The 13525-nt window shown below is 39.1% G+C and overlaps 1 protein-coding gene across 1 annotated transcript in view; it reads right to left on the minus strand.

Annotated features, from left to right (window-relative positions):
• Positions 1-7686: 7686 nt before the first annotated feature.
• Positions 7687-13525, minus strand: part of LOC149278704 (A disintegrin and metalloproteinase with thrombospondin motifs 9-like) — a 63625-nt gene continuing 57786 nt past the window's right edge. Inside the window, exons 31-39 of the mRNA XM_089501864.1 lie at positions 12577-12747; positions 11760-11954; positions 10994-11126; positions 10741-10835; positions 10559-10653; positions 10132-10265; positions 9620-9711; positions 8479-8583; positions 7687-7776 (exon numbers count right to left, since the gene is read on the minus strand). Of these exons, the coding sequence (XP_089357990.1) occupies positions 7687-7776; positions 8479-8583; positions 9620-9711; positions 10132-10265; positions 10559-10653; positions 10741-10835; positions 10994-11126; positions 11760-11954; positions 12577-12747 (1110 nt within the window). The remainder of the gene's footprint in view (positions 7777-8478; positions 8584-9619; positions 9712-10131; positions 10266-10558; positions 10654-10740; positions 10836-10993; positions 11127-11759; positions 11955-12576; positions 12748-13525) is intronic.

Consider the following 13525-nt stretch of genomic DNA (forward strand, 5'->3'; position numbering starts at 1 on the left):
GGAAAGGAAAATGTGATGTCTTAACCCACAAGGTGGGAGTAGAATATGCAAAGGTCAAAAGCAAAAGACTTAAGTCTCATTAATTAAAGTCTTAGGTCACGGCATATGATGAAGGCGCGTCTTTAAAAACTATTCCTGATGTTGTTGAGTGTTTTTCTCCAAGGACTTTGTATCCATTTATTAATTATTCATTTATATAGCACCTTCATATTCCGCAGGGCTGTAGAATGGTTATTGGGGAGTCCGTCTTTTGGATGGTGGATACTGATTGGACCTCTTGTGGTAGTCTCTGTCTACTGGGACCACGTCTTCATACCTTCTTCAAAGCTATAGGTCTATTTCAACTCTCAAATGAAGCAAAGCAAGAAATGCCAAATCAGTGGCGCATGCAGGGACCCCGTGTGCGACGGGAGGGGTGTAAGGCCGTATCCACAAAAATGCACACCTGGGTCTGGCGTTATGAGACAACCGGCTGCTCGTCCAGATGTTATGCTCAGACTCGGCCTCCCCAAAAGAAGGTTTTCAGAGTCTCCCGACTGGTTAATTAGTCATTTGCTCACCAATGCATCACGAACCCACCTGTCCTAACGAAAACCTTAGATCATATCAGAATATTTAAACCTCTGTCTTGCCTGTTGCGGGATTCTTGAGGAACCACTGAGGATATACGCTAAACCAAATCTCATCGAGGCATGACCTTCAAGAAGCCTTGGTAGATGTCAGTTCTACTCCCTGTCCAAATACTTACCATGTGTGAGGATTTTGTTTAAAAAAATATATAGTTTTATAGGTTTTAAAGCTGCGGAAATAAGATTATTCTCCTTTTAAAAAAAAATAAACCCTATGGAGGACTGGAGTCGGAGGAGGAAACCCTTTGACCCAAGAGATACAAATATTACTGTGCGTGTCCGGTACTGGGGCGATCACCTATCTCCAAAAAGCTAAAACAATTTGTCTGCAAAATTGTAAAATATTCAGCAATTAATAGAATTTCTGGCTTCCAAAAACATTTAATTTGATAAATATGGATTCATGATTTTGGTGTATAGACTTAATATCCTTTCTGGATTAAAAAAAAAAGAACTACATTTTGCAATGTACTCACCAGACACGATATATCAAAACCTTATCATGAGTTTCCAAACGTACCATGATTTATATTGAAAGAAAATCATATCATAAATAATATAATATCCTCCAGATTTATAGAGATCTCGGACTCAATAAAATCTATTTGGATTTGATGGAAAATATTTTACTTTGCGACTAATACAAAAAATGAACCTAATATATCATATGCTTGCTTCGAGTGACTACTAACCATTTTTTTTATTATAACTAATATCAGATGGAGGAGTATTTAATAATGCCAACTGCCGTCATTCCGCTCATAGAAATCACATTTTTCTACAATGGCAGATGGCATCCCAATTAAATCTCCTTGTAATAATTTGTAATGGCTTTTTGGCTTGTCATTTCCAAGCAATTGTAAACTAGCTGTTGTACACAAAAACACTCACTCACTTGTTAACCTTTACGTTGTACATTAGTTGCTAGGCAGCCGATTAAGATTAATAGAAACCTATTGTTCGTTCCCGAGACTGTTTTTTTTTTTCTTCTTGAGAAAGGGAATGAAACCATTAAAAAAAACTATAATCAGTTCCGCCATATTGTGGAGTCTTTTCACTCGAAACAAAAACATTTAAACGTAAAAAAAAAAAAGGATATATTGTTTCAACCAAGGCAGCACAAAAAACGTAACTGGGAGTTCAAGAGTTATTTTAAGAAAAAAGGAATTCGCAAAAAGAAAATCATCAGCGCCCTCTGGTGTTCACTAAGAGTATTGCAGCCCATAGAAGATAAACCATCGAAAAGTGTTTGTTATAAATAAAAACCTTTTAATTCAAGAATTTTAATTAAAAAAAACACAGAACAAGACACATTTTGTTATTTATATGAAAGTTCTTCTTTTTCTGGACTTGACGTATGGAATTACTCAAAGACAGCAAACCAGTTTTAAATGATATTAGCAATATTGGCTCCCACTATAAATCAAGTGAGAAATGAAATTGTTCACGTGATGTTTTTGTTTTAAAATTAATGGTGCTCTCCCACATACTTTGCTGAATGTAACGCTTTTGAACCTAAACTGGAATGTTCTTCCTTGTACTGTTGGTTGCTTGACCTTTGCCAGAAATAATACTTTGAACATGGAAAATGATGTTCACAGTTTTTTCTGGGAACGCTTAATGATCATGTGACACAAAAGCAGGCATAGATAGATCGTCATGTATTAACTCAAAAAGTGTGTTGTTTTATGTGATTAAACCTTAAAAAAAGAATAAAATCAGAGATCTTCTATTAAATTATTAAATATCTTGAGTGGGATTGGATAAAAAATAATGATCAGAAGAATTACAAATGTGAAAATAATTTATTTGTTAATAGGTGAACAACAGTAAATTATCAGTGCATATTTAATGTCTAATACAAAAAAAACATGGATAACAATTGAGTAAAAGTGTAGAAGAACGGAGAAAAATACACAGACTCACAGATGTATATAACATTTTGAATATAAGTAGCACCGAAGTTGTAGGAAGAGGTATATGTAGTACAGAATGCTTACAATAGCACATATAAAATGTAGAGCATCTCTGAAATTAATATAATTTATACCAACCCTTATGCGTATATATACAGTGCATGAATAAAATGATATAACTCAAAACAGAAATTAGAAAAAAAAAATGTAAATTTGAGCCAATGCTGAACATTTCATATAAAAATATTGTTAGCAATTTGTATAAAACATTTAGAAAACAATGCAATTTTGCGTATGGTTTCAGGCGTTGGTTTGTGGTCAACTGAAGGTCCATCAGTAGAAGACATCTTTGAGGAACATGACCACCTATCGGAAAACTGACCTAATGCGAATATCGAGGAGGGGAGCTTTCATAAAGTTTCCTGGGGTTCTCAGGAGCAACAAGGAAGACTAACAATGAGCGCAATTTTGGGGTTCACAAAATAAAACAAGAACCGCAAGCGGTGAGAGGTGCATGATAGGCAGAGCTGGGTCGGAACTGCTTGTTATGCTACTCGAGGATCACCAGCCATCGCCTTGCATTGATGTGTGTTTTACTCTTAAACCCTTAAGGACAACAGGCTGTCCTTAAACCCATTAAGGTCAGCCTGTTGTCCTTAAGGGGTTAAAACATAAAAACCCTTTAATTCAATTTTGGCAACAGCTGCTGCGCGGTGAAGGTAAGAGTTCAGGTCTTGCCCACAGGGACGGTTTACAGCATTCATACGGATGGTAACAGTAGATGTTTGTAAAAATCAGTGCAATTACCTTCCTGATTACTGAATATCTTGAACTACAGTAAGCCAGTGATTAATAACTGGATATCATTTTCAAAGCCCCCCCCAAAATAAAGACTTCTGTATGGCACAGAACAGGCAGGGTTTTAAAATTTGGCATTAAATTTTATAATACACATTTAATAAAAAAATCTAGATGGGGATGTGGCATACACAGGATCGTCTCTGCAATCTAAGCCGCATTGTAGCTGTACGTCACTACCAGGGCCGGCCCGACAATGGAGCCGAGTGGGGCAACCGCTCCAGGCGGCACTTTTGAAGGGGCGGCACTTCGCCGCCCCAAGCCCTTTTTTTTTTTTTTTTTTTTAAAGCGAAAGAGAGAGAAAGGGGCGCAGAGTGGTTTTCGCTTACCAAGCTGTCAGTACCCGCTCGGCGCCCCTCTCTCTCTCCTCTGCGGCGAGTCTCCCTGTTCGGTCTCGGTGCCAGCTTGTAATGCTGAGTGCCGGAAGATTTCCTCATAGCCGGCACCGAGACCGAACAGGGAGACTCACCGCAGGACTGCTGAAAGGTAAGTACCATGGGGAGGGGGGGCGGCAGGGACGGAGGGAGAGGAAGGGTAAATAAGGGGGGAGGCGGCATTTTAAAATTCGCCCCAGGCGGCATTTTGCCTTGGGCCGGCCCTGGTCACTACCATGGTTGGACTGGCGATGGCCCTCGTACATTTGTGTCTATCCCACCACTGGCCACACACTACAGCACCTGATCTGCCAATAGAGTGTGTTGTGGTGTCAGCTAGCAGCCCACCAGGTAGTTGCCCAGTGTGCCATATGGGCTGTTCGGGCCTGAATGATACAGTTGTCTTGAGACAACCCTATGAAGCAGGTGACCTATGGGACTCAAGATGGACACATTCACCACACGTTCTTCTCTATACACAGAAAGTGCGGGAAGGGCTGCTATGGTAGACCAATAACGAACAGAAGGCAGTTCTCATGCTGGTGGGAAAATCATCACTGGACACTGGTTGAGGTGGGAAGGGAAGCTGAGCCAAACTGGATCTCTGAGGCAAGGATAAGCCTTAGTAGTCTCACCCACCAGTTTCAGAGGACAGCTGGAAGGAGCCTCAACAACATTGGCATTCACTCTAGCATGCGCGCCTTCATTTTATAACACTGGCTCACGTGGCTCTTGGTGGAAGATAACGCAGGGTTGGTTTTCTAGACACACTTTGCCGATAGCGTTAAGAAATCTAGCATCGACACTTTAACAGTGTGACCTTATTAACACACTTATGACTACACCAGCTGCCTACACAATATCAAGCTTTACAAACCCTGCGTCAGACTCAGCAGATCTCACCGAAAGCTGTGTTTTAATATTATACCCCACGCCAGCTATTTTTTCAATATAAGCAGGATTACCAACTCAGTCTTATCCATATTCAGCCAAATCCCTTTTTTTATTCTCGGTCTCTGCTAGGACTTTGTATTTGTTTCATTGTTTTTTCTATGTAAACAACTGACATGATGGAACAGTTTTCTTACTTTGTTTTCTCTTATGAAAATCTTTCCTTCTTAAGCCTATAAAATGTTCCAAATGTCATGTTTGTAAAAATTCAGCTCTAAGGAGAATTGTGGAATGCGGTCCTTACTTGGCTGATGTTGTATAGATCAAAGCGGAACACATGTTTCATCACGGACAGCAAAGCTCAACCTTAAGTACTAATTACATTTTTCACCGCCTAAAGAAATGCCAACATTTTCAGTGTAATAAAAAATATTAACCATTTCAACTTCTTGCTTTTTTTTCTGATCACTTGACTTACAACTGCTGGGATATTTCAAGCCCAATGGCTTAACCTACGGATCTCTTCGGACCGGTCTAGAACCCTGCTTAGGTTTATATAAAATGTATGGATCACCACCCTTGTAGACCAGCTGATAAGAGGTTAACTTTATCTAGGTTGTAGTATAACTAAGGGAGTAGGTGATCAGAGCCACCGGATCAGTATCCCTACTAGATGCCCCTAACTTGCTTTGAGCATCCGATGTAAAACCCTTTCTTAACCCCTTAAGTACAATGGGCGGCCCCAAAACCCATTGAAAACAATGCATTTTGAGCCCGTACGTGCTTTGTCATTAAGGGGTTAAAAAGTGTTCCTGGTTAATGGAACTCACTGGTACACAAATAAGTAAAATATATGGGGGGCAACGTTCTACCTTTCCGATAGAAACAACTGGGATATTCCTGCAGAATTCTAAAAGAATTCCAAACCCTTTTTCATGTTTAAATATGGCACAATGTAGAGATTTGGAGACTACGGATATGCTTGCAAGCGTTCCATTGCAATCAATATAAAAATACCCAAAACGTGGTTACCCCCTGCAAGTTATCCAAAGAGAAAGCTACATGAATGTAAATCAAGGCAGCTTACATCAGGAACCGCATTACATGTATCCACCACAACATTTGGAATGAACCCTTTTACTCTGTATCTTCAGGAGAGCAAAGTCCACTTTTTGGGGCTTATGCAGGATTTTAAGGTAAATGCAGTATTTCGAGAGAACTCGCACACCATAACATTTAATCTGCTGGAATGAATGTTTCCTATTATTTTTCTAAATGTTTGCCCCATTTAAGAATACACATCATATTTAAATCTTTGTTATAAATTTAATAAATATTCTAGAAATATTTCATTGTCGCTATAGAAAGGCACCATTGTTCACTTGAGAGTTCATAGTGCAATCGATTCCCTTTTTTTTCAGTATAAAATATTACATTAAATTAACACAAACAGGATTCTCAGTGTTATATTACAAGTAGCCCAGCTGTTGTACATAAGATTTGAAAATAATAATAACAAAAAAAAAAGATCGATTTTGGCATTTTCCAAGAAATGTTCGCCATATATAATTCCGAAGTAAAATTTTCCCACAATATACATATTCATCAAGCGGTTGTGTGAAACGTATCCATAGACTCTACATGTATGAAAATTACACCTGTGCATCAGTCTACGAGCCTAAAGACTAATTGGTATCAAGGGACCTGGACACAGAAGAAAGAAGTAGCATACGCGCAGCGGTACACAGCCAGGTGTGATTTTGGGGTTCCTTCTAAGACCTATTCAGTAAAGAACTATGCTGCCTTTCAATACGTCCCGTTCATTTCTGTTACAAAGTTCCAAGAAGGAAACTGATACTGGTGATGATTTATTTTAAGGGGTAACAATAGCCACAGTACTTTCTATAATCATATATTAGACCATAGATGATCTAATGGAATTATGCTCTGTATTATCCCACCTGTGCGCAAGAAGAGGTATCCTTATCACCTGACCTCGCGGTCATCGGTGTTGGGATCTAGTAAGTAATTGTTTCCTTTGCCTTGTGGTGCGTTCAGGCGTTTAGACCAGAGGTCATGTCAGATTGTTTCTTGGTTTCCCAATGCGCATGCCTGATTAGCACCAAAAAATAAAGAATGGCTAGCGCTCATATATTCCCTTTTTTTAATCAACAAAATATCAAGAAGGACGGAAATATGCTTAAAATACCATTTAAATTGCAAATTTGGGGTACTTAATATCGTGTCCCCTTAAATATGCAGAGGGTACAGGGCTCACCTGCCTTTTAAAATCTCATTGATATTCAATTTATATATATATATATTTAAATAACAATTCTATAATGTCTATAAAAATCAGAAGGTTGTGGAAACTATTACCGTAGCACCAAACCAGGATAATTAGCCCGGTAAAACTGGACAGTTTGATGAAAAACACATTATAAGCCATGATAACAACACATCAAATGCTACGCGTGCTGCAGCGCATGGAAATGCCGCGGACGGAACATAAAGAAGAAACCACAAAAAAAATAAATGATCTGCCCCTTGAGGTTGTTGTAAAAACATCCCATGGGGGGGGGGGGGGCACAAAGACATATTTTACAAATAGAAATATTAAGGCAAAATAAATAATTACAAACATAAATATTATATTATACACCATTTGGAATACATATCTATCTACACATGTACAGACGTTGAAGGTAGAGGTATTGCAACACTGTTCGTTATCCATCTGAATACTTCTTTCTGATAAAAGCACCTGGAAACAAAACAGAATAGACTTTTTTTGACATATTTTATTTGCTACATTTACATAAACCACAGAACTTTATCCACAAACCCCAGGCTCTCCCCTGACACTCTAATACCATACGGTGATACACAAACTCACGCTAACACCATACACTGACATACACACACACACACGCCCTTGGCCCTGTCTTATGCTCAGCACGTGTTTACATTTCCAGGTTTTCAGTGATTTTGTGGCTGTGGTATTAACCCTTACCAGTTCTATACGAGTTGAATACTAAGGCCGGTTGTAGAGGACGGGGTACACTTTCCGCAATAGCCGCCACACTTCCCCGTGACTTTGGTACCATCCTAGAAAAATACACATTGGATTTAGAATATTTAGAGCATAAAAGGTGATACTGGGAAGAGTACAAACGTATTCTTGTATCCATAGCAAAAATTGGGATAAAACCACTTATTTTGCTCCGTAATCACATTTTATAGAGAATACTTAGCATGGCTATTAGCCTTCTATCATTTCTGAGTCCTGTCTCGGTACTTGGGCTACAGGCCTGAACCTTCGCACAACCCATGGGGACCACATCTACCCTCATTCTTCTAATATAGGGAGAGGCTGTCCTCATAGTGTGTGCGGAAGGTTCTGCGCTATTGCCGAAGTTCCCGGAAGAGGAGAGAAGAATGCAGATGTAGAAGAGGAGATGGAGCAGCGGAGAAGGAGGAATGGAGAAAGAGGAGCGGAGAAATGGGGAAGGAGAGAAGTGCAGGGGTAGATGTGGAGACAGAGAAGTGGAGACGCTAAAGCGGTTGTCGGAGAAAGTAGGAATAGAGTGAGTGAGGAAAAAAAACAATGAATTTCAAATAAAAATTCAAAGCTTTTCCGTCATTTTCATTTGTTCCTTCTTTTTGAGCATTTCTACAAATTAACAAATGCTAAAATTTAAGTTTGTACTAATCCGTATTTCTTAGCGGTCTGTTAAAATGTGGAACAGCGGCCATCTTCAGGGTGTCTGTCAATCTATCAGTACAGGAGAATTGAAATGGGTTCCTTACCGGTGATTTCGTAATTTCAGTCACCGCGTAGTTCCCTTGAGACATCCATTTGGTTGCTTCAGACACGGAAATACCGGTTCCTTTGAGGTTGATGCTAAAACGACCCTAGAGGAAGAAAAATTAATAATAAACAGCCTTTTGTTAAATGGAGAACAGTAAAATCATCTGGAATACATTGTAAATTGAGTTTTTTTTTCTGGTTTTAATTATTTTTTTTTAAAAATGTCCTTATTTAAGCAAGAATATTATGGGCTCATTCTATGAAACCAGATACAACAAGTGAAACCTTTTACCCGGGAAATGGTGCGACCTATAAACGTCTTCGTAAGCCATAAGGTCGCCCGTCTCATTGACCAGTCTTGATACATTGTATCGAAGGCAGCTAACCAGCCAATACGAGTCTTCTGTAAATGTACCTTAGTATAGATAACTAAACCAACCTTCAATGGTTTCCCAGGCTCACGGTTTAAGGATTTCATCTTATTTATCATTTTCCATCCCACCGTATATTTTAACTTATTATGTTTTGGGTTTCTACGGATCTACTGGTAGAACTGAGCCCATGTTCTAGAAATGTGACTTCAACTTTTGAAGGCATCTGTGGCTCTTAGGGCAGTTACGGTGAAATTGGGCAAAATGTGCGGTCCCCGTATGGTCCCATCAGGACAAAACCACACCTTTCCCCAACTCTCCTTAGCATAGCTTCTGTGTAACTGGGTATTTTAGCCATAATGTAACTAATTGACAAATGTCCAAGGATCTCTGAAGTTCTTCTGATGGGGGGTACAGCAACGTCTCTTTCTTTTTCGAAGTTAATGGTCCCTAATAGGAAACTTGTTAATGGCAGAAAAAGTCCAACCAGGGTTGTTTTTTTTTTTAATGGAACTTGGATGATAAACTCTGTTATAGTCAAATTCCAAATCCAACCATCTGCTTTTATACCTTGAAACAGCACTCCTGTAATAATCTTCCTATAATAATCGTTTCCATAATTTCATACGGAAATGTATGATCTCCCCAGAAAGTCATTTCTTTTTTTTTTATCCATATCCTTTTTTCCCCCCTTAAAGATTATGCCAGCTAATTGAACGCAACATGGCTGGTAAAGCTTGTGTCACGTAAGAAGAATGAGCCTTATTACCTGGGGGCATTTGACCGCGCTGTAACAGTCTCCAGCTGTGGCGAAAGGGACAGGGCGTCCGTCACGAGTGTGCGCAAACTGTAAATCCGTGGCTGCAAAAAATACAAATAAACCAACCCTTAAATTACGTCACTATGTTTAGCTCTCCCGGAGCTGCAAAATTGAGGGTTTTCTCTTAATTGTTTTTCATGTTTAAAGACCTGCGCTCAGTAGGTTTGTGCAGAATATGTAGGTTCAAGGAAATGACATCTTCATGGCTTCAGACATTTAATAATAAGTTCCAGAAATAATTTTTAAAAATCTATTTAGCTCACCCTTTTCTCGTTTTCTATTCCCCATTGCATTTATCTCCCCCCATTCTTCTTAACCCAATTCTTCCCTCTATCTATTTGAGGACCCTGTATAGGCTTTTTGCAGACATACTGAGCTAAGCGTCTTGTAAATTAGCTTGCTGTTGCCCCCCCCTCCCAAATCCCATTCTGACTACAAACAATGACTTCCGTGCTACTTACTTATAATTTGCAGAGAAGCCAGATCCAGCCTCACTTTATGGAAGGTAGTAAAACCAGCTGCCGTGTAATCTTTTCGACACTGGCAGTCTTCTCGTCTGCTTCCATTGTACGGGCATTCCGTAGGATTCTGTAGCCTAAAATGAAACATTATTGGCGCCATACTGTGATCATTTCTTCTAAATAAAACTGGGGCTTGGTGGCTCCTCATTAAGTCAAGTTTACTCCAGCGCCATTTTCCTTAATAGGGGATTTACTGAAACAGACATTATCATGGCATGGGTAGAAACTGGTAGAAGTTCTCCTAACGCAATATCCAGGGGGTTAAGATGGACGGTAATTATTATTATGAAAGGGGTGACCAGCCAAATTGGAGATGTTCATTATGCATCCAGAACACGTAGCCATAAAATGGGGGGGGGGGTGTTACCTGTAGCCGAAAACTTCAGAAAAATTATCTGCCTCATCACTCATCAGAGTCACGTATTCCTTAGGGCTGTCTGACTTCATTCCAGCACAATACACCTGAAAAGAAGAATCAAGACACAAATAAATAACAGAAACCACCTTGAATCACATAAGGAGTATTCTGTGTGCGAAATGACGCCTTACCTTTAATATTTTGCCTTCGATTATCATGTAATGCTCACTGTCTTCATTGATGCCTTTGAGTATTTTAACATCTTGACAATTCCTTGGTAGGTCACCTAAGAATTCCAACGGGAAATAAAAATCGACTCTGCTTTCTTCTAAAGGATCATTGTTTGACTTTCATTTACTGACAATATGGTTCTAGCATATATTTCTATGACGCGTCATTAAGAAGACTAATTCGAGTACCGCATGAATTATTGGTTATTCTTACAATCATGGGGATTGTAGCACGGCCTCTTCTCTTCAGGCTTCATCTCTGAAGAGCACAGGTTGCTGGGAAGGTCATCGTTGGTCAGACATTGCACAGATCGGTGCATAAACCCTGTCCCGCAGGTCACGGAACACTACAAAATAAAGTAGGTGGATTAATAATAATAATTCATAATTAATAATACAGTAAATGTAACAAATATCTATGAACGTCACATTTTGTCACAAAAACACTATTTGTTTTAAGTTAAGAATCTGATCACAATGATGAGGTCACACGCATAACGTTATGTATTGAGGCTGGGGAAGAGGCAGCGTATAATGACTTATATCTTATCGGTTCTTAAAGGTCCATTGAACATTTGAACATCACACATTAGTGAAACATGGAAAGATGTGGGTACAGTTGCTGTAAGTTCCTCCTGGCTTCTATAGTATCCAAAAGTCCCAAAGTAAATCTCATTATCCTAGAAATGGACCTGGTCTTAAACTCAAATGTTTAATGATTTCAACTTCTGAAACTTTATGTTTTATGGTAGAAAAGTCTACAGTCTTGTCAACGACCACCTGCTCCTAGAACAATAACAGGAGCAGAACCATCTCTTGAAGAGTGAGGATCTAAACAAATTTAGAATGGGAATAATTAAAACCACATGGTTTTTACCATAATGAACGAAGCAAGGATTTTCAAGACCCATAAGACACGTATTCTACACAGCAGTGTGATATCTGCACCGGGATTAGCTGTGAGTTTTTACTCCACTTACTTTTCCCCAGTTACCGACTCTCCAAGAAGATGACACTGGACATTCTCCAAGATGGCAGCTCTGGACATTGGGTGGCTGCGTTCCAGGGCAGTTTTCGGAGGCCTGGAATCCGTACTCATAGTGATCCTTCGCCGAGTATACTTCACTGCAAGACACTAACCGCTGCTTGTAGCCCTTTCCGCAAGTCACAGAACACTGGAAAAAAAAAATATAAATGAAATAAATAAACATCAACTAAAATAAAATATAGAAATATCACATTCCATTGAGATAAAACAGAAATGACAATACTGTAAAAACATGGATCAATATTGGTGGTGACGTATATTTCTCTCCATATTATTATGGATCTAACTTGGACCTGAAGCTATATGAAAATATTTTTTTTGTTTGCAATTCTTTGTTTTTTCTTCGCTCTCTCTCCCTACCTTCTCCCACATGGTGTGCGTGGAGGCAGGGAGATGGTTGCTGGAGAAGGTAGGGTAAGAGAGAGTAAGCGTGAGTGTGAGAGAGAGTGAGTGAGACTGAGAGAGATTGATAAAAAAGCACATTTCGATTCAAAATACAAATCCCTTTGAATTTCCTCCAAACCAAAAGGGTAGGAAACAAAATTCATTGTCCGAGAACGAATGGACCAAAAACTAAACAAAAAATGAATCCAAATTGTTTTTGGTCCACGTATAATACCAATACCAAGTATGTCCATTCATAGAGGTTGTGATGTTTTTAACTGAAACTGGTAAAATATTTTTGTCCAGAAACTAATAATAATAAAAAAAATAGCTAAATATAATTTACATCACAGCTAGGGTATTACCTCAGACCACTCTCCGGTTATCCAGACATATTCGCACGAGTGTAAGTTGCATCTTTCGACGTCCAATGGTTTTTTGTTTTCATCACAGTTAACGCTCTGGACTTCTTTTTTATCTTGATTTAGACAAACGACTTTCCGATATCTGAAGCCCCCATCGCAGGTCTTGCTACACTGGTATCAGAAAGAAATGTATCTCGTGTTAGAAGTCAATAATGATTCTTTAAGAAAATGGTAGAAGGCAGCGCTTTTAACTCTACGGACACATTTCTCAAACCAAGATTAATAACAGTAGGGAGAAACAAAAAAGCTCTTTACCCAAAAACGTTATTTCGTATAGAAATCGGAATAAAATAGAAAGCCTTCTGAGGACAATAACTGCTTCTGACCACTAGGAGGCAGTATTGTCCCATTCAGGACTCGAAATAAACTGTTGCAGCGATTCAGGCGATATTCCAAATTAACTGCATATGCCTAGCTGTAAAATAAATATTACCCCCTTTATAGACCCATTACCTACCCTCACATGTCCTGATTATACAACGGAAATTTCAAGCCAACCAAAATTTCACACAGACGTACCCCCCCCCCCCCTTGCCTGTTCAAATTAAAAGCAGATTATGTAATTTATTTCTTTGAGCTCTTGGGAAACTAACAGGCATTTTTAAAACACATGTAAAAGAGAATTATTGTTTTAAAGACTATTAAGCATTTACATAATCTTCAAGCTTGAAGCCCTTGCGAGAATTTGTAACTGACGTATATTGGAGGCTACAGGCTACGTTAAGTACCTAAAACTTGGGGTAGAACTCGGGATCACTTACTAAAAGTATTCACAAAGGATCTCAGAGATTACTGTAGATCTCTTAATTGAGTCCTGTTTGACCTTTTTAGGCTCCCTTATCAGAAATGAAATGAGGTGCCACCGCATAGACTGGTTGGTGGCATTTTC

This window comes from Sceloporus occidentalis, unplaced genomic scaffold (assembly GCF_023333645.1).
Source record: "Sceloporus occidentalis isolate IW3139 unplaced genomic scaffold, rSceOcc1.0.p SCAF_183, whole genome shotgun sequence".
NCBI lineage: Eukaryota > Metazoa > Chordata > Lepidosauria > Squamata > Phrynosomatidae > Sceloporus > Sceloporus occidentalis.